This window comes from Sprattus sprattus (genome assembly GCF_963457725.1).
Source record: "Sprattus sprattus genome assembly, chromosome: 3".
NCBI lineage: Eukaryota > Metazoa > Chordata > Actinopteri > Clupeiformes > Clupeidae > Sprattus > Sprattus sprattus.
Genome location: NC_137922.1, coordinates 10479298 through 10506797, shown reverse-complemented (window position 1 = coordinate 10506797; position 27500 = coordinate 10479298). Strand labels below are relative to the sequence as shown.

Here is a 27500-nt window from a genome sequence, read left to right as displayed (position 1 = left end):
TACAAGTGGTGGTGAAAAACAAACCCCTCTGGCCGCTGAAAAGAAATCCCGGGGGGCTTTTCGGCGGCCAGCCTGCCACACAAGCGACCCCTCGAAAAGGCAGCCCAGAGGATTACAACTAGCCTTATTGGTTTTACTCCTTTTCACCACGAGAGCTGACAAAGATGCTGCTCAGTATCGAGGCGTCAGAGAGAGACAGGGAGAGGATGACAGAGAGAGAGAGAGAGAGAGAGAGAGAGAGAGAGAGAGAGAGAGAGAGAGAGAGTAAGAGCAGAATAGACAGACAGAGAGAGGGATGAAAAAAGAGGAAAAGAAAAGAGAATGACAGGAGATGAGCGAGTGGAGGGCTCAGCAATTTTTTTTTTTTTTTTTAAGTAGACGTTTGCTTAGGCTGCCCTTAACCCCCTCTCCCCCCATCTCCCCCCACCCCCACCCGGACTTGGCACGAGACGGTTCCCCCGAATCAAAGAAGCCCATTCTCCCCATTAAGCACGAGGCAGATAGAGGTTAACCCTCCTCCAGTGCCAACCAGAGAAACAGAGAGAAGGCGAGGGGCACTGTGAAATGACGGTCATTACTGCGGCTACCGCAGCTGAATAGCTTGTTCTCATGGAGAATGAAAATCTCTGCATGTCGCCACTCCATGTAAACATTTAGACAGTCACCTCTGCTCATGAAAGGAACCACTTTGTTTGGCTTTGTGAAACGCAACTTGCCCGTTGCTGACACAGACGCGGGTCATCTCGGATGGCTTCTGGAGAGCCGGACGTCATGTTAGGAGTCATCCTAAGTTTGATCCTATCTGTGCACGGATTGCTCGCTGAGGATTCCTTTGCGTTGCCTTAGACAGGCTGTCCAATTAAAATGCAAGTGCACTGTTTGTGCTGGGAGTCTCGGTCCCCCTCCGGACCTCAGCCAACACAAGGTCACATACACTTAAAGAGCCAAACAAGGGCCAGTGAGAAACATTTAATTAAGCGCTTTTCATTGATTGAGGCCATTTTGCTACCCATTGCCATGCCTCTGAGACCACCAGCTTTCCACCACTGCTTTTAATTGCATACCTTTCCGCACACACACACACACACACACACACAACAACACACAACACGCTCCAACAGAGGTGGCTCGATGTTTAATTTACCATGCATCATTGTCCAAAGGACTCATTGGTCAAACTATTTAATGCAGCCCATCACAGCTATAGGAGATACTTTACAACTTAATCATCAGGGTCCTAATGCCGCAGCAAATTATTCACAGCCAGAACTGGTTTTGGGAGTGTGTGGCTATGTGACATCTGGCAAAATGCCTGGAGAGTAACATTTGGCACTATTTTCACGAGGGCCACATTGGCGTTATAAGCTTTCCCTGTGACTCCATAACCTTGCCATTGTGAGGCGTATCGTATCGGGAAAGATTCTTCCTGGACTGAAGTCATGACACAAAGCACAAGAGCATTGCTTCCGCCTCTGGAAACACTGACAAGTTCAGCTTTGTCACACATTACCCCTCGGATAAAAGCTATGCGCAGGAAGGCTTTCCTGATGAGAAATTGTCTGTCTAGACAAGAGCAGGCCCGCGGATCTTAATTGCCAAGAGATAAATTCTCATTTCCTTTGGCTCATATGAACTAGCCAACAAGGCCTAATCCGAGCCAAAGCTGATTAATAATTTGATATTGCTATTCTACGAGTTGACCACCAGTAATTTCCTTGAGAACTCTTAAATGTCATCATGGTCTGGGTCAAATTTAGTGCCAGCTGCCTCCTGATAAGAGAGTGGCAATGCATAATGAGCGCCATTAGGAAATCTGTGCCACACAAAGGCCAGGGGAGAGAAACAGAGAGAGAGAGAAAGAGAGAGAGAGAGAGAGAGAGAGAGAGAGAGGGGTTGTTGAACCATCCATCTTTGTAAATATTACTGCAGTAACCATTTCGAGGATGGAACTGGACCTCAATTGAAATATACACTGGGGACCCGCCAGAGAGAGAGGAGCGAGAGAGGAGCGATAATGTCAGGCATTGGCAGCAGTCAAGACGAATCTCTATTCCACACACATAGCATCCCGTGTGAGCGGCATAGCTCACATTCTTCAGTAAATTTGCATCACAAATATGCTTCTTTGCAGGGATTTGGCAAGCTTAATAACCTTGACAGAGGGCGGCCTCTTTCACTCGGCCTCTTAAGGTGTTACCTTCCCGTCCTCTTAATTTGGTCATCTAAAAGCAATTCAATCAACATAATGTTTTCCTCTCAGGGGGGTCCCTGCACTTGATGCCTGCCAGAACTTTTCATTATTTTTTCCACAAGGGCACAACTAAGCCATCTCTGGAATCCCCCCCCCCCAGACTCTGGGAACAAAAGTCACTTTACTAATTAGATGCTCACACAATTGTGTGTCAAGTGGTGACTTCTGATGACATGGTGTTTCATTAGTTGGCCAGCTGATCAGATAGACTGAGTTTTGGGATTAAACAAGATTGCGTAAATTCTGGATAATTATTATATATAATGTTATATATATTATATATATATAATAATTATAAAATGCATAGATGTAAATGATGAAAAGATAATGATTGTGTACTTTAGAACTTCACTGTAAGCAGTGAGTAACAACAACAACAAAAACAACAATAATAATGATAATAATAATATATTATTTCCAACAAATATATTTGTATGTCATGGATCGCCCAAACCAAGTCTACCACTTGCTCAAGCCTTAGATCACACAATCTGTTGTTTGCCTAGTAAACTGTTGTGGCCTTCAAGCATCCTCATTGTTTTTGGACAAGCTACTCACTGACCATATCTTTGATTTTTGAATTAACATATTCAAATTGAACGCTGACAAAGCCGCCCTCGCTCCCCCACTAGATATGACAAGAGCCGATTCATAAACCGGCAGCGCGGGGCTGGGGTTTTTTCGCAGTCGATATGCATAATGAACAACATGTATAATGAGACGCAGTGGGGAAACAGTGTGGGGCCCGCTCGTTTCTCGCGGAGAGCGGAGAAAGTATTCGCTTGCCTCAGCGTGTCTCCGTTGAATACCACCATCGTGTGGAGATGCCCAACTCACTTCGTCAGTCGACAGTGCCTCCCAATTTCCCCTTTAAATCATATCTCTACCGCTACACTTGATCATGGCAAATATAAGTCATGTGAATGAAACAATCGCACCATAGAATAATAATACAAATATATATATGATTTTGCGCACCAGGTCACGCTGTCCTAAGATATACCAAGACAGTTGGGGGCTTTGTTCAATGGCAATAATGGCCATTAATGATGAGTCGAGCATCCGTCATTTATAGAGTGAATGATCCTGTGGTACAAGTGACATTTTCAGTTGTGAGGGGCAGTGCTTTACATTGAATGGTGGCAGGTGGATATCATTTGATTGCCATAAGTCGTTGTGAGCTGTGGCGCACGGTGTCTCCGGTGCACACAGAGTTAAACTGACAAACAAACAAAGCTCAAACAAAAAATGCATGGCGACTAGACACTTGATTAAAAAGCCAGTAGCCTGCATTTACTGTTGCGCTGTAGAGTGGTCCTGCTCAAGGCTGCCAGGGCAGCCCCTTTACACAGTCTGAGGGTCACTGGATATTTGTCATATCACTATCACTCATCATAGGCATCTTACGAAAGAGTGTATGGCCCGTGCCAAACGCCATACGCAGAATGAGACACAGCAGTTGAACGCTTACGTCCCAGCCGAGTTTCCCTGAGCTCTTGACTGGAATTAAGAACTCGACCAGGGTGCATATTTCGCAGTTCGGTAACTTTTATACGACAAAAAAGGGTGCCAAATGAGCGACCATCTGTGCTCTCTCGGGACAGAACATTCCCTTAGTTGTAACTGTGAAATGAGCGTTGGCAGAACGCCTCGGCTCGGACCGTAAACAAACACCTTGCGCACAAGTGTCACTCACCTGACTGCGAAGCGCTCAGCCAAATCATAGACGAAGTGATAAAAAGACAATGAAGAAAACGGGAAAGCTTCATTTTGTTCAGAAGAATCGACGATTGTAACTCCCTTTTCTCACATGTCCAGTAAAGTATCCCGTTTTTCGCGCGGTAATAAAACTCAGCTTGCCTGTGTCCAGTGCGCAATTCTGAATGTCACATGTATGTCACTCGGGTGTCGTGCTTATGCTTGTGGCTTGGTAATCAACGCAAATAAAGTTATTTGAAGATAGGATTTGTTAGTATCCACTGCGCCTATGTCTCCGTCTAGATTACTAAACTGAGACTGACATTATTCTTGGCTGATTTCGGCACGGAGCGACTGTTCAGTGTCCGGGCACACCCCCTCCGAATGTTTCTTGCCGCCCATCTAACGAATGATTGGATATAGGAACAGGTCCTTTCTTGAAACCCCACCCCATATTTCTCTTCGTCGTCATTTATTGGCTGATTATCTCATTAATGTGTTAAAATGTCCCTCTTGCCTGCCACGACACCTGCTTCAAAGTGAGCAACAAACTTAGTCAACAAAATTTCTTCACTATCATTTTCTGGTTGCGCTTACATGCACACCGTACATCAAGGCCGTAGTTGCGTAATCTCCCTCTCTCACACACACACACACACATATCATTTTCTCTTAAAAAAATAATACTAAGACCGACAATGTAGCAATGACGAATATACGTGCTAAAAGATTGGAGTGGAGCCTAGACCGTTAATTCATAAATTACAAAAGCATAACGTATTAAGATGTTCAGTGTTAAATTCATTTTAAAAAGGCATAGCCATAATAGGCCTACGCGTTTATCACCGTACTGCGCGGTCTGTATTTTATTTTTAGAATATAGCAAATAAACAAATTAATCACTTCAGAAACATACGCGAGCTGTGTCTGGGCAAGGGCCGTAAAGTGAGAAACTGAGTGACCGAGACAGAACTAATGAGGTGTTACTTGCCTTATTTTCCATTGTATGGCCGCTAGATGCCCCCACGTTGCAACTGAATTTGCAGTTGATGTTCAGGGTTTCTTCTAAGTCGATGTGTAGGTTACACGGTGATTTGGTCATCATCGTTGGTTGATTATCGAACTTGCATCTTTCAAAGATAAACTTAAGAGGATCTATACAGTCTTCCTCAAATTTTCATCGACACGCAATTGTAATTGTGTTGAGTTTTTAATAATGTAAACGCGTGCATACATCTATTGTTGAATGTTATTGTCACTGACAATCCTTTATAGCCATAATGATTTCAAAAGGTAAAAAGAAATGAATGGTGAGCAACGATTTTGTGGTTTACTAACTGCAAACTACCACGCTGCATGATTCACTTGATTTTTAATTCGGTCGTGCCATCTAGTGGCTGTAGCACAAATGGAACTTTTCGGGGGAAAAAAGATCTTGCTACTCTATAGGCCAGCTCTTAGACAGTCAGACCAGGTTTAACACAATTATTACCATTTCCAGTTATATATGTGATACAACCAGGGTTTCCATGTTCATTAATTCAATCAGCCAAAGACAATGATGGTGCACATCTACACCTGCATCATCGTCCATCCTCTCCTCATCCATCACCGTCTGGTACGCTGCTGCCACTGCCAATGACAAGGGCAGACTGCAGCGTATCATCCGTACTGCTCGTGATTGGCTGCAATCTGCCATCTCTACAGGACCTGTTTGCCTCTAGGACCCTGAGGCGGGCAGGTAAGATTGCAGCCGATCCCTCCCACCCGGGTCACAAATTCTTTGAGGTCCTTCCCTCCGGCAGGAGGCTGCGGTCCATCAGGACCAAAACCTTACACCACAAAAAAAGCTTTTTCCCAGCTGCAGCTGGCCTTATTAACAAGGCCCGGGATCCCCACCTGTCTTGGACTCTTGTCCCGCCCCCTCACCCCAAGTCTGAGTTATGTTAACTCACATTTCACTTCTTTACATTACACAATGCACATTGCACACTCACTTTTGCACTCCTGCCCTGCATTTTTTTGCATTTTACCTCTCACTTTACTTTTGTTTTAACACTATTTTTTTATATGTAGTACTTTTGTTATGTGTAGTAATTAGTGTGATTCTATATTCTATGTTTTATGTTATGTGTAGTACTTACTGTGTGTGTATGTATGTTTTTTTTATGTTTTTATGTTTTACTTTATGCATCCATACACCAGAGCTAATTTCAGGTTTGCTTACACCTACTTGACAATAAATCTGTTTCTGATTCTGATTCTGATTCTGATTCTGATCAGTACCTCGACCTAAAAATAATACAAGTTTTTGTTAACCCTTTCTTTGAAAAACGTAGTCTTTAAAATGTTGGATAGGGATACTAGAATCAATGTATGAGTAGGCTATATTTTAAGAATCTTAATGCCTGTGTTTCCTGGGGCCTACTTTACTTTAGACAGGCTAGAGACAAGCGCGAGGGAACTTGTTTTGTCAGGTTGCATAAAGCCATAAAGGGTAGTATCAGATGGCATAATATTACTATGATAAAAGAATTACTATTATTCATAAGGTTATGCTGTATTGGGTAATACAAGATTGTTGTGTGCAGTAGCACTGCTTAAAGGGAATAAGACATCTATCTTGTTAAAGCCTTTTTACAGTAAAGCTGACCACAAGAAGACAAGTTATCTAAAACAATTTTATGTAGTTCAGTTCGAATGAAGACCAATTCTATACGCTGCTAGATTCTTGTACCTAAGATCAATTCAATCAGGTGTGTATGTGTATGTGTGTGCGTGTGCGTGTGCGTGTGCGTGTGCGTGTGCGTGTGCGTGTGCGTGTGCGTGTATGGGTATTGGGTATGGGTATGTGTGTGTGTGTGTGTGTGTGTGTGTGTGTGTGTATGCATGTGTGTGGGTATGGGTATGGGTATGTGTCAGTGTATGTGTATGTGAATGTGTGTATGTATGTGTGTGTGTGTGTGTGTGTATGCGTGTGTGTGGGTATGGGTATGTGTATGTGTATGTGTATGTGTATGTGTATGTGTATGTGTATGTGTATGTGTATGTGTATGTGTATGTGTGTGTGTGTATGCTTGTGTGTGGGTATGGGTATGTGTATGGGTATGTGTATGTGTCAGTGTATGTGTCAGTGTATGTGTATGTGTATGTGAAGTGAAGAGATGCGTGTGTGTGTGCGTACCATTTCCCAATAAATCATCCATCTTAATCAAAGATGAGGCCAATAGTAAACCTCTTGTGCTGGCCCTGATGGCTGCTCACAATTTTTATATTAATTCCAGGGAGCATTTTCTGTGTCAGGTTGGTTGGCCAAAGCTTGTTTGTCTACCTGGACCTTCAAGTCTTAAAGAATACTTTGCAGCATCATCTATGTGGTCTAGCCCACATCATTACCTCCAGCAAGGAGGTTATGCGATCGGGTCCGTTAATTTATTTGTCCGTCTGTCTGTGGACAAGTTTTCTCAGAAACTACTGGGCGGATCTTTCTGAAATTTTCACAAGAGGTGCGTCTTGGTCCCCCATCTTGTTTGCAATGTGATGAGAAAACAATAAAAAGACCATTGATTAAAAAAAATTAAAAATTTCAGGATGATCCGGACCTGGACCTTAAAGTCTTAAAGAGTACTTTGCAGCATCATCTATGTGGTTTAGTCCACACTATTATAGATGCTTCCACACAAGTAAAATGGCTGAGGCACTAAGTGTATTCTGCTCCTCAATACATCTTCTATCCTGCCACAAACTGGACTGTCTGCAATGTAATTTTGCACTTGTCTGCACTTGTGATCTTGGCAAGTGTGATATATCTTTCTTTCTGTTGACCTGGAGTGTTCCTCTTGTGTTTAACATACGGTATGTGATGCATAGAAAATATTATGTTGTGATTCGGAACACATATACAGTATATGCATGATGGTGCAGTGGTGAGTGTCACCGCTTTGCAAGCAGTTGTCTCATGTTTGATTCAGGTTATCTGTACCTTGCTTTGCATTAAAGTGTCTGCTAATATTTATCACATTCAAATGGGCAAGTACAGTTAACATAGATGTCACAGTTTTTCACTGTTGCTAAAACCCGTTTTTCAAAACAATAACGATTTTCTCAAAACTGCACACAGAAAACTGAAAACCTCACACACAAAATGCTAAACCTGACACTCCCTTTGCAAGATGACTCTTTGCTATCAAATCTCTTAACTGTTCACAAAATGGAACTCGTGTTTTCATTTGGTACACACAGCCATATTTTCAAAACACACACACATACATTCATTTAGTACACACAACTAAGCATTTGCTGCACACTACCAAGCATTTAGAGCACACAGAAGTGCAAAATTGAAAACACAATCATCGAAACACACCATATGAATGACAATGACTCATTGAGCCATTTCTCCTTTTGAAAAATGTATCAGTGTAGGCCTACATTTTTCATAGTCAAACATAAAACAGCAATACCGTTGTTCTCACAAACCATATTTACAATTTCAGTCTCCTGTTCCACCAAACACTAGATTGTAGTGACATAATATTGTATACAAAATGCTTACAGTTTTTCTCAATTGCTTACACACATTTTTTGAAAGCATGCCTCGTTTTCTCAAAACTCTAAACACAAATCCCAAAACAACTTACAAAAAAGTGCAAAACCCTTTATATCTCCTGGAAAATGCTACTTTGATTAAAAAAAATATTGAAAGTGTGTTTTCTTCCTCCACAGTGTGGTTCTCTTTCAGTCCTGCAAAATACAAATACTGTGAGCACACTATATTCTATTGATATGCAGTATTACAGTACACAAGGCAAACAGATTTCGTACTTGTTCTCCATCCTGAAGGTTCTAATGAAAAAACATGAAAACATGGTCTACCACAGTGGCCCAAATCTCATTAGAGATTACCATTATCCTTTTTCATTCTCCTCCTCCTCCTCCTCCTTCTTCAGGTTGTCCTCATTCTCTTCCTCCTCCTTGTCCTCTTCTTCATTCTCTCTGTCCTCCTACTCCTTAACACCCTACTCCTCCTCCTTCTTGTCCTCCTCTCACTCTTACCCCTCTCCTTCTCTGGTTGTCGATCTTTTCAAAGTTTTCAATAGTTTACCAAGCAAAACAGAGGCTTAAGACACTTTTATGGTGCAGTCCTCCTCACTGCAAATTGTTCAAAAGACCTGAAAGTTTAGAGATTTGACTATTTGTGTCTTGAAGGTTGATGCTTTGAGATTTTACTTGAGAAGTGTGGGCAACAACAGAACTTTGTGTACAGTGTTTTGACAACAACGTGATGTGTAATTTACATCAGTGTGCTCACAAGGAAAATCAGAGTGTAATGCAGAAAAGGGAGTCTTAAGTATTTCCCACTTGGGGCGAGCGATTGATACATGACGTGAAGGTTGTGCAGATTGTGCCGAATTTTCGCTTTTTACTTCTTAACAATACGTAGTGAAAAACTGTAAATGGGATGTAACTCTTAACCCAAACTCTTGGAGATGGCTTGGGGTAGCTCTGGACAACATCTGTGTTAAGGACCTTTTATGGTTTATGCAGGAGGCCTTTAAAGGAAGAAAATGAAAACAGTTTTTGTGTACATGTACAGTTGCCATTGATTTTAAATGTGATGTATAACTTTCCCAAACTCATGGAGCTTACTCTTTAGTTGAACCTCATCTTAGAAATCATCTGCTTAAGTGAGCTCTGGGTGATACCTGAGCACCAACCAGGCCTCTTCAGCATATTGCAGACAGATAGATGACTAAGTTATGTGTGCATATCACAGTCGTCATTAAATGTTTAATTTGATGTAAACCTTGATTTACATTCTGGTGAGAAGTATTTCATCTTCTCCTTCCCAAAAGGGCTGGCATGTGAATTTCTCTGATAATTACTTGCCTAGTATGACCTGATATGAGACTATGCAATAACATGATTTTTTTTTAAGTTAGAACATAATTTGAGCTAATGCAGCTGTTCATTTCGTAAAACACACCCTAGCCCTCCAAGACTGGTCCACCCTGTTGCCTTGTGCCTTAAATCATTGCTCTGGAGCCAATAAACTGTATTATCCTTCAGCGCTCTTGCTAAACATAAGCCCTTTTCAATGGTTCTTATCTCCCTTACATGTCGTCATTAACTCAGACCAAATGTAATTGAATCCAATTTAGCATGATTACCTAACTGTTGCCCCGAGGCTCTAAAAGGACTCATTCACTGGAAAAGCAATCAGCGGGAGCTTCCGCAAATGGGGAATCATCAAAGATACTCATGCCCGATAATGACCTTTATGTTTTCACTACCCGCAGGTCCCACCATGCGTTTCAGAAGGCTTGTCAAAATTCCGCCACTGAGGAGGTGATCCACTTTACCACTGCTTGCCGTGAATTGCATTTCTATACACAGCTGGAATGGAGGTAAAACATAGAGTTGAAATTCTCATTACATTGTTTTTTTATGCAAATATATATTTTATGGGCACTAAGAGAAAACAGTTGTCCATACCATTAATTAGATCAGAGAGAGGAGGCAATATACATTCATACATTAACTGTGTGGAATGTGTAACTTGTGTAGTGTTGTCATGGGAATCTGTATATAATTTAATGTGCAACTCAATGTGCTTTACATATAAAGACAATGAGGAATTGAAATGAATCAAATTAATACAATTAATAAAAGGATAAAAAAAAGGCCAGTACTGTGCGGATTATGCAATATCCACAGACAAAGTTAGCAATCATCAAATCCATCTTTCTGGTCCATGATGTCTTTTATCTTAATCCACTCTGTTGATAAAACTCTATATTAAAATCCCCCTCAGAGATTGCTAAGGCATCAAACTGGAAAAATATGACTGATGAACTCAGTGCTCTGTACAATTACCTCAAACCCAGTCCAACCAATACTCCACAGTCAAAGGATTGGGTACAATGACAAATACATCCACTGTGGCCTGTTTTGTGCTTGATTTGTTCCTGGGGATGGAAATCATAGATCAATAAACTATGGCTATCTGTTTTGTGGCGTTCTTGTTGCTTTTCTTCCTTGCCTCCTTGACTCACAAAAAATAGTGTCAATATTTCCAGGGAAGGCATTTTTGAACTCGAGGTCATCATATGGAGTTTTCTCTGCTGTCTTATCGTGACGTGTTGTAAAGTGCGCATGTGGATGATAGTATAATTAGCATAATTAGCATTTTAAAATATATTTGTAATCCTGTAAATAATCCCACATTTTTGATAAAAGTATTTGTAATCTAATTTGGTATTTTATTTGTAACTGTACCGGAATAAAGTTACACTTTTTTTGTATTGTATTTGTATTACATTACGCCGTTCCATACGCCGTTCCATGTTTTCCGTTACTCCCTAAGCCTGGGCTGAAAGTGGGAAGATCATAACTGTCGTTGTCCAAGGACTCCACGTCAAATTTCATGAAGCATTTACAGGCAAGACCAACACTGCTACGTCTACACAGACATCCAGTTAGCTAAGGTTAAAGTTGGTTAGCTAACCTGTTAGTATTACCTGCCTACAATCATAATGAAAAAGGGGGATTGTGATAACTGGAATGATCATGTTTAAATAAAACACAAACCCCTGACCGAAATATGTTCGTGGCAGTTTAATTGTACTTACAGCGTGGTCTTTGACAGTTCAGGAAGTGGACACTTGATTCTTTAAAAATACTGTGTATGTTCTAAATCTGTGCTGATTTTATTTTGTATTAGCCTATGCTTTGTAAACTGTGGTGTTGGGCACTTTCAATGTAGGTCTGTAGGCTCAGGATGAATTTGCATCATGACAAGCAGATTTGTCTTTAACTAACACTGAGCAGTGGGCTGGTTTAATTCTTAAAACTTGGTTTCCTCAGTTTCTTTTGGTAAGATTACATTGTGCTGTTGACTAAAGGCCGATTTATGGTCAGAGGCGCGTCATTTCACGTCTTGCGTGCGTGGGCCCCTTTTTCTAGACTTGCGCCATTTTACGCAAGCCTATTGTTCTGGCGGTGAATTGCTTGCGCTTACGTGCTTACGTGCTTACGCGTTGCGTCTGAAACTGAGCATATATCGGCCTCCACACACTTTTCACACGTTCACGTTACAATGCGTTGATGCGTCAGGGTTAACGGATCCCCATTCACTTTGAATGGGGTGACGTCATCCTTTGCCAAACTGAACGGAGCTACAATTCAGTTCGGCAAACGATGACGACACCCCATTCGTGTGAAAGGTGTGTTACAGAATGCGCTTAAGTGAGAGCCATCTAATGATGATGCTAGGTCAGACACAGAGTGAAGGGTTTAGGTAGAGATGTGACAGGTGTGCGTGAATAGTTCTCCGGTGATTGTGAATGAGACCGAGGTGCGTGAGTGGAAGTCGTAGGGGGGGTGGCAGGAGCAGAGTTAAGCACTGGCGTGACATACTATATGCACACATCAAACCACAACCACACGGCCCTCATGCCCAACAAACTGAACTAGTTCACATTTTCGCCCAGCAGGCCCACGCTATATGGCAAAGGGGATTGGGCAAAAAGTGTATAATAATGCAAGGTATTTCTTTGTAAAAGCTGTTAACAGCGAGAGAGTGTTCAACTACGGGTAAGAAAGGTGGGGGATGACCGGTTTCTTTTTTCATTTTCAATGGTAAATACTTTCTTATGATTCACTAGTAAAATATCTCGGTGAAATGCATTTGGGCCCACAAGGATATCCTGATATTCCAATCAATACAGTGGCACATAAAAAGAGCTTTAGATATTTAGTATTGAGTTCAGTTTGTTGTTTAACACATAGCTATGACAATATAGTACATTTTGATATTTGTAGCATACTAAGTTAATTTCCTCATTAATAAGTAGGACGCCCACACCAGATGTTATTTATATAGCATACTACTGCACAAATGCAGAAAGTATGTCGTCTGAAAAAGCTGGTGTGTGCCCTTTTAGGAGGGGGTTGTGGATAGCATAACCACTTCATGAAATGCATGTGACCATTGAGTTGCACAGTTTTTGACTCTAGCAGTACATGTCTTTGTCTCCAAGGTTGGACCAATGTTTTTCAGCATTTATATCAATAACAGACATCAAAATGGAGAAAACCACCAATATACATTGGATAAGGCTATTGACGTCTCTTTTCTGTTGTCTTTAATTGCACATTTGGCATTGAAGAAATCCAAAAGTAACGGAACGTAATCATGTTACGTTTCAACTTTAATATTGTGATACTTAGATTAGCTTACTGAATACAATTTTTAACAGGCAATCAGTAATTGCGTCGGAATACCTTTTAAAAGTAATCCTCCCAACCCTGCTCACACCATCAGCCTCTTAATAGGACAAGATCGTTAAAGATTGCTCTATGTGTTGCTGTCTTCATCTTGACTGCATTATGTACCTCCAACATTATGCTGGTAAAATATACGCCTTCCTTGTGTTTTAAAATGCTTTAGACAAAGCATGTATACCAATTTAATGAATGCTGATCAGTGTGTGTTAATGTCGCCAAGGAAGGAATCCCAGGACACACACCATGGGAGTCAGGTTGTCAGACAGTTAACAATCTATTGACAGATAGATCTAAAGTAATTTATTATACGGCTCTTCAGAATGTTCCAAAAAGTACCGTTGATTTGAATGGGCCATCCCTACGTCATATCCATACATTAATTCCTGCTAACAGACCTCTGCGAAAGATAATCACCGCTGTCATTGGCAACGGGTTTTGTACTTCTAATTCACATCTTTCATATCATTCCGCCAGAAGTCCAGTCATTTTAACGCAACAGTAGAGAGTAATTTGAAGTCAGCAAGTAATGGGTTGCTATGCAACACCTGAAACTTCAAAGTTCTATTTGCTTGAAGAACTATTTATTTCTAAACGGGACACATGAAACGGCACCTAAATCATTAAAAATAGGTATGTTGGAGGAATGTCTTCTATCGTTTTTGGCAAGTACCCGTATAATAAGCGGGATAATGTATTGTCCGTCGGTCATTCTCCAAAAATAATTCCCTTCAGGACAAAACAACACCCTCCGCTGCGCGTCGGGGTGTTGTTCGCCCCTTCGGGAATTATTTTTGTAGAATGACCTCCGGACAATACATTATCCCTTACATACAAAACACCCACCTCCTATACGGGCCATTCTACCGAATTCGTGTAATATGCAGTCCCTCAACAATAAACACTATTTACAAAACAATTAGGTATTTAGGCATAGATATTTAATTAGAAAATGTTATGGTCTATATATAAACCCAATGCATTACATGAGATAGTGATAAGCTAAATATATACAAAATCATCATTTATAGGGAACTTTCTATTGGGAAGTAGCTGTCCCCAACCCTGACATCTAAATTTCAATGCCTTTAAATAACACTTTTCAATTTTTTCAGATTTTTTTCAATGATTTAATTTCAAAGATCTTTATGATTGGGTTGAAACAGAACTTGGAATATCTAGATTTATTGTGGGTTTAACTTTTTAAATCAATTTACTATACTCAAAAAATCATGTCCCTAGTTTTCATGTCACTACCGAAACACAAGAGTTTTAGTCCATTGGCTGAGCTTGTGCCACGACTCTGCATTTTTGACCATGCAGTGAAACTGCATCTCTGTCCCTCATGGTTGAATGGTAAGTAGCTAAATCCCATAGTTTTTATATAAATGTGTTCCAAAGTCTGAAAATCGACGTGTAACCTTAAGAATTGTCACTACCGAAACGCATGTTTTCTTCAATTAAGTAAACCTTTTGGGGTTTCATGGAAAATCTTATGTTTGTATGTGTGTTCACCTCTTCAAAGATGTGTTTGCAAGCCGTGTGCTTGCTAGAATTCTTTATTTATGCTTAAAGTAAGCTAGAATTGTCACTACCGAAACAGTCACTACCGAAACATATGGTAGTGACCAGATGATTTCGGTAGTGACAAAATGAAATGGTAAGTAGTTCAATCCCATAATTTTTAAATAAATGTGTTGTGTGGACTAAAGGGCGGCCCAGAGCGCCTTTTGGAAGATTTTGGGAGAAAAATGAACATCCATCAGTCACTACCGAAACAGTGCAGTCACTACCGAAACAGTGCAGCACTACCGAAACACTAGATGTTTTGTAAAAAATTAAGTATATTGAGTAATCAACTAAAGTGTTATGATACTGATTGGATTAATGTATGTTAAATGTCATCAATCAACAACTCTGGAATCAATATGATCAGTATTTTGCATTTTACAAAGAAATATTGCACTTAGATTTTGATGAATTGTATAAATTGAACTTCAAAATTTGGGGAAAATTTCATTTTTATGGATTTCATTGTGAAAACCTTCAAGAAATATTTGTAAAAATACTCTCCAGAGAAGGGAAGGAAACACAATCTGAACAGGTCAATAATAATACTTTTTTACTATAGTAAATGTGATGTTTCGGTAGTGACAATTTTTGGAAGAGGAAAAACATTCCAACACATTCTGAAAATATATTATAAAAATTGACTGTTCTTTCACTAGATATATGTACTTTAGATATGGTACAATATACATACGGACAAAGTTTTGGGAATAAAACATAAAAAAATTCAAAATATTTCCGACCTGACTTTGCACCAATTCGGTAGAATGGCCCATACACACTGGGGCCAATCACAAGCCACACAGCAAGAAAGCGGGATAAACACACGTGTCACTCTGAACCACCAACCAATCGACTATACACAGAACAATGACCCTTTGACACTCCAGTACTCCCTATAGCCCCCCCCCCCTTCATAAAGACAGACCTTGTGTACAGACCCTAACATGTGAAGGGAAAGACAGAGAGAGAAAAATAAGGAAAATAAGTAAATGTCCATTGGCTGGGGGCCCTTCCAGACCAAAAGAAATATACAAAACAAAATGAAACCAAAAAAAAAAAAACTAAATCAGTCTCACCAGTCTCACCCTCTGGGTAAGGTGACAATAAAGTAACGTGTACGACAACAAGCACAACAAGTAAGTCTTCCTGCAGGGAATACCACAATTACACTTGCAACCGGATGTTTGGTGATGACCGACCCTTTAGAGCTCCACGACACATGCATCAACAAAAACGATTCTTCCCTTTACTGCCCACAGCAACCAAGCGCACTGGTCGGCAGCTCTGTGAGAGTGTCATTCCTCCCGGCCAGCAGCACTGCATTCCCATCGGGCAAACCCTTTTAGCGCATCCATTCGTGCTGCAACTACAGGTTCAACCAACCAGCTGCTTACCCAGTCAATTACTTCACACCGATCAATAGACCAGGTACCCGAGAAAACAGCACACAGTCTCACCCTCACATTGCACTCTACAATAAATGAACGTCCCCACTTCCATGACAGTCCCACATTTGTGCTTCTTATACAGTGTTCATCAGCACCAGAATTAAAACAAATAGATGGCATCAAATAAAAGGAAACCCATGGCATAATTAAAGTAATAATTTTAAATGGACCAGAAACATGGGGACATGAAGGTGAAGTGCATTGTCTGATATTATGCAAATGTAATGTGTGTGTGACTGACCTATGCCCATATGCACCTATTACAAAGTGGCCATATCTTTCTCTCCATACTAATACTGCAATCTGTGCTGTGAATATCTGTGTAAGGGGTCAGTGAAAAATTAACTTTTCCATTATATGTACACCAGCCACACAAAACATTTATCTGGAGTGAATGCACTTGAAAAAATGTCTCATTTTCTTTTCAGTTCAAACACGGTAGAAGCATGAAAATAATATCTCCTGAAGAACACCCTGTTTTTTTTTGGTTTGGTTGCTTGTTTGACATGGCGGAGCCCCTGTTGCCTCCCTTCAAATTAATCTTGAGCACTCTAAAACCATTCAGACACTTGAATGCACTGTGTCACCGTGTAGTGCGCGGCAGGACACCACCAATGAAAGATCAGTCGCAGCATGTTACCACTGAATGTTTGGGTGCATTTTATTGCCTGGTTTTACACCTTAGTTTGAAAGGAGAGTTGCCTCTTGAGCGTTCCACTTGAATGCTTTGACTTGAAGCCACCCACACAAAATTAATGGTCAGCATGACAACAGCGGGCTAGACTTTGCATCTTAATGAGTTGGGGCAGGAATGTTTTCCATAGGAATTGCTTTGCATACCATTTGTGTGAATTATGCTACTATATCCTTATCCTTTATCCTATGTACCTTGAGCTGTGAAGGTTTGAAAGCATATGATATTAACTGTGCAAATCCTAATAATGGATTTCAATTGCAACTTCAGAACGAATGTTCTGATTGAAATCTTGAAAGGCCTATTACACTAGAAGCACATAACGGCAACGTACTATTGCTGGTAACTGGTACTACAACTGGAATTATAAACGATGGGTTAAAATTGGAAACTCAGCTCTGAATGAGTTCTTGAGAACCTTAGTATACTATAGGACCTTCACCATACAGACAACCCTAGGGTGCATTAAGTCTTCCAAGAAAGTGAAAAAAGGTCTTTGCATTTAACATTTTCAATGAAGTAGACTCTGTCAAACAGATCCACAAAAACAACATTGTCAGCTTGCTACTCTGTGAGTGTCATAGACTCTTTAGAATGGTAAAGAATTGAATCATGGTATCCTGATTGCCATTGTCCTAGCTATAACCTATACAACAAATAACATTATGTAAAAGTCCCACTTCTTGTCCGACTGGTTAAGATGTTTTTGTAAACACTCCTTATGTTAATAACAAGGATCAGTTGTGAGGAACACTTCTAAGACATGAATGGGCTTTAATGACAAAGAAGGATAGAATTGGGTTCTCGAATTGAAACGAGTCGAGTGTAGGTGGGGGTGAGGACACGGGGTGGCAGCATACACATTAAATGCCGCACTCCCCTCATACATTCACTGTACTCCTCACCATTTAGGCAATGAACGGACTGTTCAGTTCCACTGTTACATATCTATCAGTATGTGGAATTAAAAATGCATAGCTGATTAAGTGATTCAATTCAGCAAAAATGCTCCGCATCCCTATACAAATAAACCGTAGGCTAGTAACTGAACTCTGTGTGTATCGAAGTGTAAAGTAACATACAATTTTTACGCCATATAGAGCGAAGTTTGACCATTTTCTACAACCATAGCTGCCTGCACGAATGTTTTATTCACACTGATGCAGAGCCATCAAAAAAATTAGTAAGGTGTTTGGTTCAAGCGTCCGCCATTAATTTCGCCGTAGGTAATTTAGCAACGCGCGTTCATTCGCGTTATTTCATTCATCACTCGGTGAAGCAGCGCATTCATTCGCTTATACACTCCCCTGATGACACAGGAGACATCAAAGTCTCCACCGAGCGCACCCTGCAAGTGGAGTGTGCAGTGTTGTTTGCATATCTCCGACCGCCCGCGGAGTCTGGTAGTAGGCAAGTGGACTACCGTGCAATTGCAGTCAGAGAGTGGTGCTTCAAGAGGTTATCTCGCTTTTCAAATATTTTGCCGGACTTTAGGTTATCCGCTGATCACGGGAGGAGAACTTGGTCGGGATAGATGTTTGTCAGGGCTACGTTGTAATAGCCTATCGTGATCTGCTCTATTCACTTTTGCAAGCAAACAATCTACCAGTGTGTGGTGTCATATTCCCCGTGTTTTAAAGACCATGGAGAAAATTGAAATGTTTTAGCATCGGGAGTCGATTGAAGAGTATTCATTTATCTAAGTGGACAACAATGGCACGGTACTGCACGACACTGGCTCCTAAATGTGCTCTTCTTCTTTTTCTCACAGGTGAGGAGCAAAGCTATCTTCGATACTTGGCTACTTAACAACTTAAATGCTTGTTTTTTTTATTATCATGAACATGGCTACATACAGTTTAAAAAAAACTAGTGCTCTTAGTCTGACATGTTAGTGTTCGGACATGGCAAAAGTGCTTATGTGTGCTTATATTTGTTGTTCTATGAGAGATGCTTTATCATCTTTCAGATCTTTTCCATTGTCTTTTAAATTGGAAACCGACAATGCTGTTGGGCAACTTCCAATCTGTTGTAAACAACCTCAATACATCAGTGGCGCAGTCGTAAGAGGCGCATAGTGGAGACTAGACTCTCTGCGGGCAAAAAGTTCAATGCATGGGACAAGTCCGTAGAATTATACCCGGTTAGTTTCAACATTAGCATATTGGACTGAATTAGCCATCATTCACTCAGTAAAATTAGTATGGACGTTGCATATGTCTCTGTATCACGCCAGTCCATTTAGTTATCGAACCGAGGGTTCTGAGCCCAGGGATGGGCTACGTTATTGTTCACCTGCAACGAGTGTGCCGATGCTTGTAGGTTAATCTAGTAAAATCGGGTTTGGCTCACAAAATCCACGCTTGGCTATAACAGGCAGTCGTAGTAATGCTAAGGTCATTTGATTGCAAGTACTCTCAAATGGCAGGAATAAATGCAGCCTCAAGAAAACTCCCAAGGACTTGTCTGGGAATCCCATAAGAATGTCGTTGTTGAAGCCCATCAGCACCTTTTCCCCAGGAGAGCATGTCATTTCGATTTCATCGACACGTGCATCCATTCTGTTCCATTTGGAGTGTCCGGTTTCTATCGAAAGAACCCGCGTACGAGGCCATTTAAATGTGTGAATATGAATAGCCGATGCTGAGTAGAGATGATCTGCCTGCATAATATGTTTGAGATTGTGGTTGTATGCGGACATTAAATTATCCACAAGAAATTACAGACTTAATCTGCCCTGTACTGTCTCGGTATGACACATTTCCTGATGACATTGCAAAGGGTGTGAAAAGCACTTGAATACTTGAAATATCTAAATAATTTTCATTAGATAAGAATAACAACAATCTTTCTTTTTTCTGGACCAATGGGCATTTAATGGCTGGTCCTTGTTGTGGACAAGTGATTATTCTGTAAAATGACAGAAAGCTCTTTCCACCACAATTTAAGAAAGTGTTATTCTTATGGGTTTAGCGGTGTTAGGGTGGCTCTGTTGGTGTGCGTTGTTAGTGTGCAGCAAATACTGGTAGGCCCATAATCCTAATTGATTTTCAGATAGGAATGCAGGGCTCAGAAGTCAATTACAAAAGCTGATTTTGTCAAACATTTGGGCTGCTGCTGTTAATGCACAAACACACATGCATACACATAGGCCTTCATACACACAGGCAGTATCTAGACCAAGGCTTGAGAAGTGTTTTATCAAGATTTGCTCAGAATGTTGCTTAGTGCGTGTAATCCTATTTACATGAAGTCTTTTAAATAAATGCTGGGCCATGTAAAATTTTGCAACACCCCTCCCCTCCCCCAGTTGTGTCAATTAGTACACATCTATAAATGCTGTATTACCACCAATGATGTGTGTGCATTTCAGCTCAATTGAGTAGGGCCTAGTTTCCCGAACGCTAAAAAGGACTTGAAATCGGTCGTAAGAGGGATATTGCAGAGCAGTTTCCCGACGCCGCACTTACGGCAATGATGAGTCTACGATGTCGCCAAAATCCACGTAGGCCGTTAAGATACGTCGTTATCGGGAAACGAGGCCTAGTTCTTTTCCATTGGGAGGGATCCAATTAGGCACAGTGGCGTCAAATGCCAGCGAAGATGTATAGCATTCAGACAACAAATTTCTTGATTGGATTTCCACCCCTCACCCCCACCCTCCTTGTTTCCTGCCCTTGGCACACACGCCCATTACGTCTAACCTGGTTTCACCCATCAGCAGCCCCTTAAATCATTGCTAATGAAGGACAAAGGAACGGGCAACAACACTGTTGCACCACGGAACTGGGCTTTTGGGTGTGACTCCGCAAACCTCTCTTTTTATGGCTGTTCTCAATTTATTGTACTGCTGATTGGATAGGCTGAGCCTCTATGTGTGTGTGTGTGTGTGTGTGTACAAAGCGTCTCAGAGTAGTAAAAAAGATAAACAGAAATCGGTCAACCCTGTATGTAATTCCAAATCAGTTGGGGACATCAGCTGGAAATGTGAGTTTTGCATGAGCAGTCTAAACTTGGTGAGAGAGCGATGCCGGGCAGAGAAGGACTCAGAGCAAGGCTGCAGCTCTTATCTGTTACAAACAGTCATCACATTCGAAAGTCCCACAGGGGAAGAGAAAGAGTTGTTGTTTTTTCTTCCCCCGGAGCGCATTTATGTTTATGTGAGATTTGTTTATGCTATGCAGATAAACTGCCAAGTGGCGATGCACAAGAGACAGGGCGTCAGGAGTGAACTGGTGCAGTGCTGTGCAATGCTAGGACAAGGGAGGGCCACTGCATCTTTCATAGGAACTTTAAAAAGTTCCTTGAGAATATCACTGCTCAATTATTTCTTTATAATAAAAAACAAGCATTCTGTGTTTTGTCCTTGTTTTCCTTTTTTTGTGAAGGCTTCTTCGACCATGAATAATAGTGTTTACCTTTTCCCTGAATACAATTTAAATACATTTTTTAAATGTGAAATATCAGTGGATTTACCCCTTTTCCAGATTATTCAAATATTTCATGATGTGAGTAACTGTAGCTCCTACCACAGTCAAACACAAAAACAGTGACAAGAATGATTTTTTGTCTTTTCAGCTTACCATATCTTGTCATCCAGCGCCTGCCATCCCCAATATGAATACTTCATCACGGAGTTCTGTCTGTCCAAGTTCTCCTTGGACATGGAGGCGTTGGATCAAAGGCTCTGGTGCAGCTGGGAAGATACTGTGGAGTGAGTGAATTATATACAATGGCATGTACTGTTGACCTTCCTCTGCGCTAACAAGATGACAACCGATTCCAGGAATTGGTTTAAAAAGACTTAAAGTGTAGTTAGTGAGGCACTTCAGGAACTCTTTATAACCTCTCTTGGTGGCCCCTGGAGAAAGCTCCATGTCTGGAAGGCTGTGTGAAAAGATCTTGTAATGGGCCTTTAAGCCTTAAGATCTCATCTACTTTACCACCATATTTCAGAATAATTTCCCAGATCTGGATGAAGATTACCAAATAAATGTGCAACATTCTTCTCCCCATTCTCTTTGGAACTTACCTCTCTCTCTAAGTGCTCTTTAGTTTTAGCTGTTACCTTCACATTCTTGAACTGCTTAATAACCTTTCCTATTTTAGCTCTTGTACCAATCTATAAAACATGAAGCTATTCAGCCAAATAGGAGCTGTCAATCAAGCAGACCCCAAGAGCACTGCAGTGAGATTAGGAGTATGTTCCTGTCACTGTCTTACTCAATGCTCTTTGTGAACTGGGAGACAAAGAGAAAGAGCAAGATTGTGGCAGGAAGAGAGAGAGAGAGAGAGAAAAAAAGAGAAGGAGGGAGGGAGTGAGTGAGTGAGTGAGAGGAATACACTGTACCTGCCTGGTGACATCCAGATAACTGTTTCTGACAGTAATTTCATTTCATGGCAACTCTCCTCACCTGATATATAATTTAATTTTCACATAAGCATAAGGTAAACCATTTGTCACAATAAATACGATTTAGAAAAATTAGCTCACCGTTGTTAAAGAACACAGAGTTGATTTGGCATGAATGGTTTCTAAACATTGCAAATGGAATTTAAATATCTGGAACACTCTGAACACACACACCTGTCCATTCACATACGGTACACTGTATTCCTTTGAAGTCCTTCCTCGGAACAAGTAACATATTTGTCAACGCTTCGTGGGAGGCTAGCCAGCCTGAAATGGCCACGACTCCAGCGCTCTGAAGAAAAACTACTCAGAGAGAATGTTTTGGTCTGTGTTGCCTGTAGCACGAATCATAATCAGAGATGCTACACAAGTCTGTATGACACAGAAAAAATGGGGTCTAGGCAGAATCCATGGTTCTCAAAATGCTGGCAAAATGCTACCAATTGGATTGCAAATCCAATCAGACCTCTATACGCTGTACAATTACTGTTTAATTGTTCTTCTCAGTGTCATGGAACATAGAGGCCCTATACTTATAAGGCTTTCAACTTGATGCCCTATGCACATCTGTGGAGATGTTATCAGATCCTTTATCCTTTTTTTTTTGTGGAAATCTATTCTCCAAAAAAAAAAAAAAAAAGCCAAAAAGCCCTGAGCTCTTTAGGAGAGGTAAAAAGAGGATGTAATTATAAACCCGAATAGAAGCATGGAATAGTCGAGTTGTAATATTGCCGTGTCTTAAATCTCACACACTAAGGCCATCCACTTATTCCTTTTCCTTAAGAGATGAGAGGAGTGGGATTGGGAAGCTTACATGACAGGCCTCTTTTTCATGGACACCAGCCCGTGCTTGGTGGCTTAAAGCCGCCTCCCCCCTTATAATGATTCTGCGAACAGTAGTCCATGAGGAATGTTTATGTAACACCCGATACATCCACTTGTGACGATGCTTTTAGAGACGCATGGTTGTAGACAGACACGTGTGAAGAGCCTCTCGGACACTCAGAGGACAGTGGCAGACTGGTGGGGAGAGGTGGTGGGGTGGGGATTCCGGCTAAGGCCAGTCCAGTGAAAAGAAACGGATCTATCAAAATACACTGTATGTGTGGGCAAGATAGCATTTAGGACATATCAGGCTTTGTTAAACAGCTGTGACTGGAGCCTCCAACACGTGTTTATTTACGGCTTTCAGTGGCTTGTGTTCTGAAGTTGCTATGGATTTGTACAGTTTGCACAACATATTTTTCATTAGTGAATTGATCTTGCTACCTTTATCAGCGTGACAGTTCCGGTGTTTGTTATGATAATAGCTTCACAAATGAAAGCCTGGGGAACGCTGTTATGCTAACACACTTGTGCGGACACAAGTACACTTCACAGCCCACGAGGCAGGCAATTGGCAGCTATGCTCAGGCAGAAATGTCAGCAGATGCTTGCGAGATGCTATATAAAGCTCCACTTTGCTATTTCCCAGGTCATTCATCTGGGGGAAAACTGCCTGTCTTGGGAGTATTCTGGTATAAAAACAAAGCAGAGCAGAGCCACTCTGATTACTCCCGTTACAGGTTTCGTTGAGATACAAAAACAGCGTGTGTGTGCAAGGACTCCTCATAAATCATTAACTGTCATTGATTGGCCTCAACTGTGCATGTTCTGCAGCCCCCCCCCCCCCTACTAGAAAAGCTATTTCAAGGTGTTTTGGCCAGAGGCTAATTATGGATTAGTCGACATTTCCCTTGTTTATAACTAATTATTCTTTCACAGGCCGTTACCGACCAATTAAACAATCCCCTTCTCTGAGCTTAAAAGATAAATTGTGCCATTAATTCTAATCAAAAAAGCATATAGATTTTTCCGGCTGCTGGCATCAGATCAGTCTTGCTGAATAGCAGTTAGTGATTTCTGCATTGGTATTTGTCCCCCTTACCACACCCCACCCTGTCCATACCCCCAACCACATAGTCTGGTTATAATAAGCAGTGTTAATCCTGTCTGTAACACTATCTGCGAGACTGCCTTATGCATTTCAAGTTTTTTTTTATCTCTATCTTTCCCACTCGATGACTCCTATTTTCATGCACATGGGAATCTTACTGAAACTTTGCTGCATGGCTAAAAATACGGCAAATATATACACTTCAGTGAAAAGCTAGACCTTCTGACGGCAATAAAGAACCATGCAAAGGGTAGGACCAGCTGGAAAGTAAATACCAGCTTCAACAACCTCATTTAAGGGTTGCCTTACGGCTAATAATATTTTTTCTGGAAAACCGCATGGGAGGAAGAAAATCCATTGTTCCACCAAATCCATTTGCAGACACAAACAGAGGTTATTAAAGGGATTATTGAAAGGCTTAGGGCTTATAGTGTCGGCTACTAAGGCTGGGGGACATTCATATGCTTAATAAATTGTAAGAGACAATCAGACTCAGAAGGGACTCTCTGAGGATAACATATACATGCTGATGTTAGGCTACAAGGACAAGAATAAATGGTGCATAGCCCTTCCAAAGAGCTCCACATTTTTTAACCCTTATGGGATTTCTGGGGGAAAAAAGAAAAAAATGGCTTATTTAAATTAGATTTAGTTATTTGGCCAAAGAGGGACAACTTACTTATGGGATCACAGTTCCCTTGAGGTCAGTTGTCATTTACCATGTTTCTGACGGGATTTTTGTGTTTTCGTTTCCTAAAGGCTGTACGGATCCCTGACAAACTGCACCTTCCAGGTAGCCACGAAGGTGGGCTGCTTCTGGCCTAACCAGCTGGTGGACGAGTTCTTCATCAGCATCCACCGTGACTACTTCAAGGACTGCGCCCTGACAGGCCGGCTGCCCCACGACCCACCCAACCACATCCTGGGCCCCTTCATCGCGGTGCCCGTGTTGATCACCCTGCTCATGACGGCCCTGGTGGTGTGGAGAAGCAAGCGCAGCCAGGGCGTCATGTAGAGATGTCCTCTGTGCACCTTCATCAGCCGCGTCATTGGACTAAAAGCTGTGTGAAAGGGTGTCCTCACCCATCTGGACTGGAAAGGAAAACAATGCTTGACCCTTGTCTGCTAATCACAGTGGAGATGGAACAGTATGTATGTCCTGCTGATGGGATATCTCTGACCCTATAACCTTTACAGTTGGACTAGGAAAAAAGGGAATAGATAAATCAAGCCTTATGTAAGAGAAGGACTTTGATGTCTCTCTGTATTCGCTCTCAATCTTACCCATAGCTAAAAATAACTGTAGGCTAATTACTGCTGGTGATACAAGTAGCATGACATTTCAACTCCCCAAAGCCACCGCTCGCCATTGCTCTATTTTTGCCTGTCTTAACAGCCCTCCCACCAACCCCCAGCCCCTAATTCAAGAGCATTCTTGGCTAGTTGTGCAGAGATGTCTGGCAAGGGTCCTCTTAGTGCTGATGGATACCATAAAAATCACGTCAACACCCCTGTGGGCATGGAAGTAGAGAAATACACTTAAGATCAATTGGAAACCAAACTTCCGGTTGGCACATAACTGCTCATTTGAAGTAACTGCTGGTAACCCAAGTCAGTAACATTTGGTTTTGGATTGTGTCTTTAAAAGGCACTGTCTGCAATTCTGGCGAAAGGTTGACGTTTGAGCTCAACAGCCAATCAAAGCACACCACTCTTTTCAGTGGTTCTGAACCAACGTGCCAATAGGCTGGAATTGTTTCTGGCCCGGTCCGAGCCACAATGTTCCTTATTCACAGGAGCCAGGACTGTAACAAAAGACAAACACCAGAGGTTTCCTTTAAGCACACACATAAACAGACAGCTAGGAGACCATCACGAGCAATTTGCTGAATTTGACAAAAAAAGTATTGAATTAGCCTTGCAGACTCTACCTCTAAGTGGGATGTTGTTTCCAGCAGCATTGAAATGATAGCTTATGGTCCTCTTCTTTCTAAAGTATCCAGGGCAAATTCAGTCTATCCTACTTCTTTCCTAATGACTGTCGTTCTACTGACAACGAAATAGGGAGGTAGAATAAATTACTCCCAATGTAATGAGCCTTGGTTAAAATCTCGGAGTTTATTCTATCTTGACAATGCACACGCCAGCAAATAAAAAGCATTAGAAGCAGAACACAGAGGAGGATCAAAAGACTTTCCTTGTCCAGGAGTTTGTGCGTGTTGCATAACGAACCTTCTGACAACTGCACGGGCCTACAAAGCATCTTCACCCTCAACATCTGAATCACAATGAGGCATTCATGAATTCATGTGCGCTCTAGATGACTGTGTGGGAGAGATACCAACAAAAACACCCCCACAGGTGAGAACCCTTATGTGTCAGCCCACATGGGATCAAAAAATACATCTCTTCAATGGAAAGTCCACGGAAGCCATAGACAAGCTTCCGCCTTCGCATACTGAATATTTCCTGTGCCACCTCATCAAAATGCATGCATTTTTAGTTTGCGATTAATAAAGTCTTCATCTGTCTCTGTATGTCTGTCTATCCTATCTATTTATTTATCTATAAGGGTTGCATCAAAATAAGCTCTTCCTCTTTCTCACTATCCCAAAAGGTATTTGTCTAGCTGTGTCTTATCAAGGTTGCATTGAAAAGTGGTTTCATCTGACATTGCGGAATTCTACGAATGAATGACAAGGTCACATGGAAGTGTCGGTCTTACTTGACAGAGGACATTCAAAGCTCGCTAACTTCATGCTTAGAGCAAGTTAACAGAGACATCCGACCCTACACCCAAGTGGCCTCTCGCGGTCTACGCTTGACTGACACCTCTCGAGAGGGTGAGCGACAGGTGCACGATGAAGACAAGCTTGCAACAGGACATGGGGAAAGGAAACATTATGGCCATGTACAGACAAAGTCTAGTTTGTCTGCGTCCGTAAAGTTCAGAATACAGATAGCCCTATCATTTAGACGAACACTCTCTATCCGCACACGGTATCCGCAACGATCCGAATCGGGGGTAGAAAGTGAGTAGATTTGAATCGGTACGGGGGCTGGTGTTCGTCTGCACGGATTCACGCAACCTGATTACATCATTGCCCCACGAGAGTGCTGCATGGATCTGTGGAGATGTGATAAGAGAAACGAGGGCTTGTAAGGGTTGCTGAATGTAAGGGCTTTTGTCAGTCCAGTTCCAT

The 27500-nt window shown here is 41.5% G+C and overlaps 2 protein-coding genes across 3 annotated transcripts in view; one reads left to right on the top strand and one right to left on the bottom strand.

Moving 5' to 3' along the window:
- The window catches only part of LOC308362950 (receptor tyrosine-protein kinase erbB-4-like), a gene marked incomplete at its 3' end in the record, with an annotated part of 265551 nt that extends 261328 nt beyond the window's left edge, over window positions 1-4223 (bottom strand). For both annotated transcript variants that reach the window (XM_080835676.1, XM_080835677.1), the window contains exon 1: window positions 3948-4223. In XM_080835676.1, the coding sequence (XP_080691802.1) occupies window positions 3948-4020 (73 nt within the window). In that variant the 5' untranslated portion in view covers window positions 4021-4223. The remainder of the gene's footprint in view (window positions 1-3947) is intronic.
- Window positions 4224-18253: 14030 nt separating this feature from the next.
- ramp1 (receptor activity modifying protein 1) lies at window positions 18254-26834 on the top strand. The gene is made up of 3 exons (XM_080835763.1): window positions 18254-18719; window positions 21527-21662; window positions 25057-26834. Exons 1-3 carry the CDS (start codon window positions 18662-18664, stop codon window positions 25310-25312), a joined length of 450 nt encoding a protein of 149 aa, XP_080691889.1. The 5' UTR covers window positions 18254-18661; the 3' UTR covers window positions 25313-26834.
- Window positions 26835-27500: the final 666 nt, after the last annotated feature.

Coding starts and splice junctions, on each gene's coding strand:
- ramp1 (XM_080835763.1), top strand. CDS start 18,662: ATGGCACGGTACTGCACGACACTGGCTCCTAAATGTGCTCTTCTTCTT. Junction 18,720..21,526: donor TCTTCTTCTTTTTCTCACAG/GTGAGGAGCAAA, acceptor TTGTCTTTTCAG/CTTACCATATCTTGTCATCC. Junction 21,663..25,056: donor AGCTGGGAAGATACTGTGGA/GTGAGTGAATTA, acceptor CGTTTCCTAAAG/GCTGTACGGATCCCTGACAA.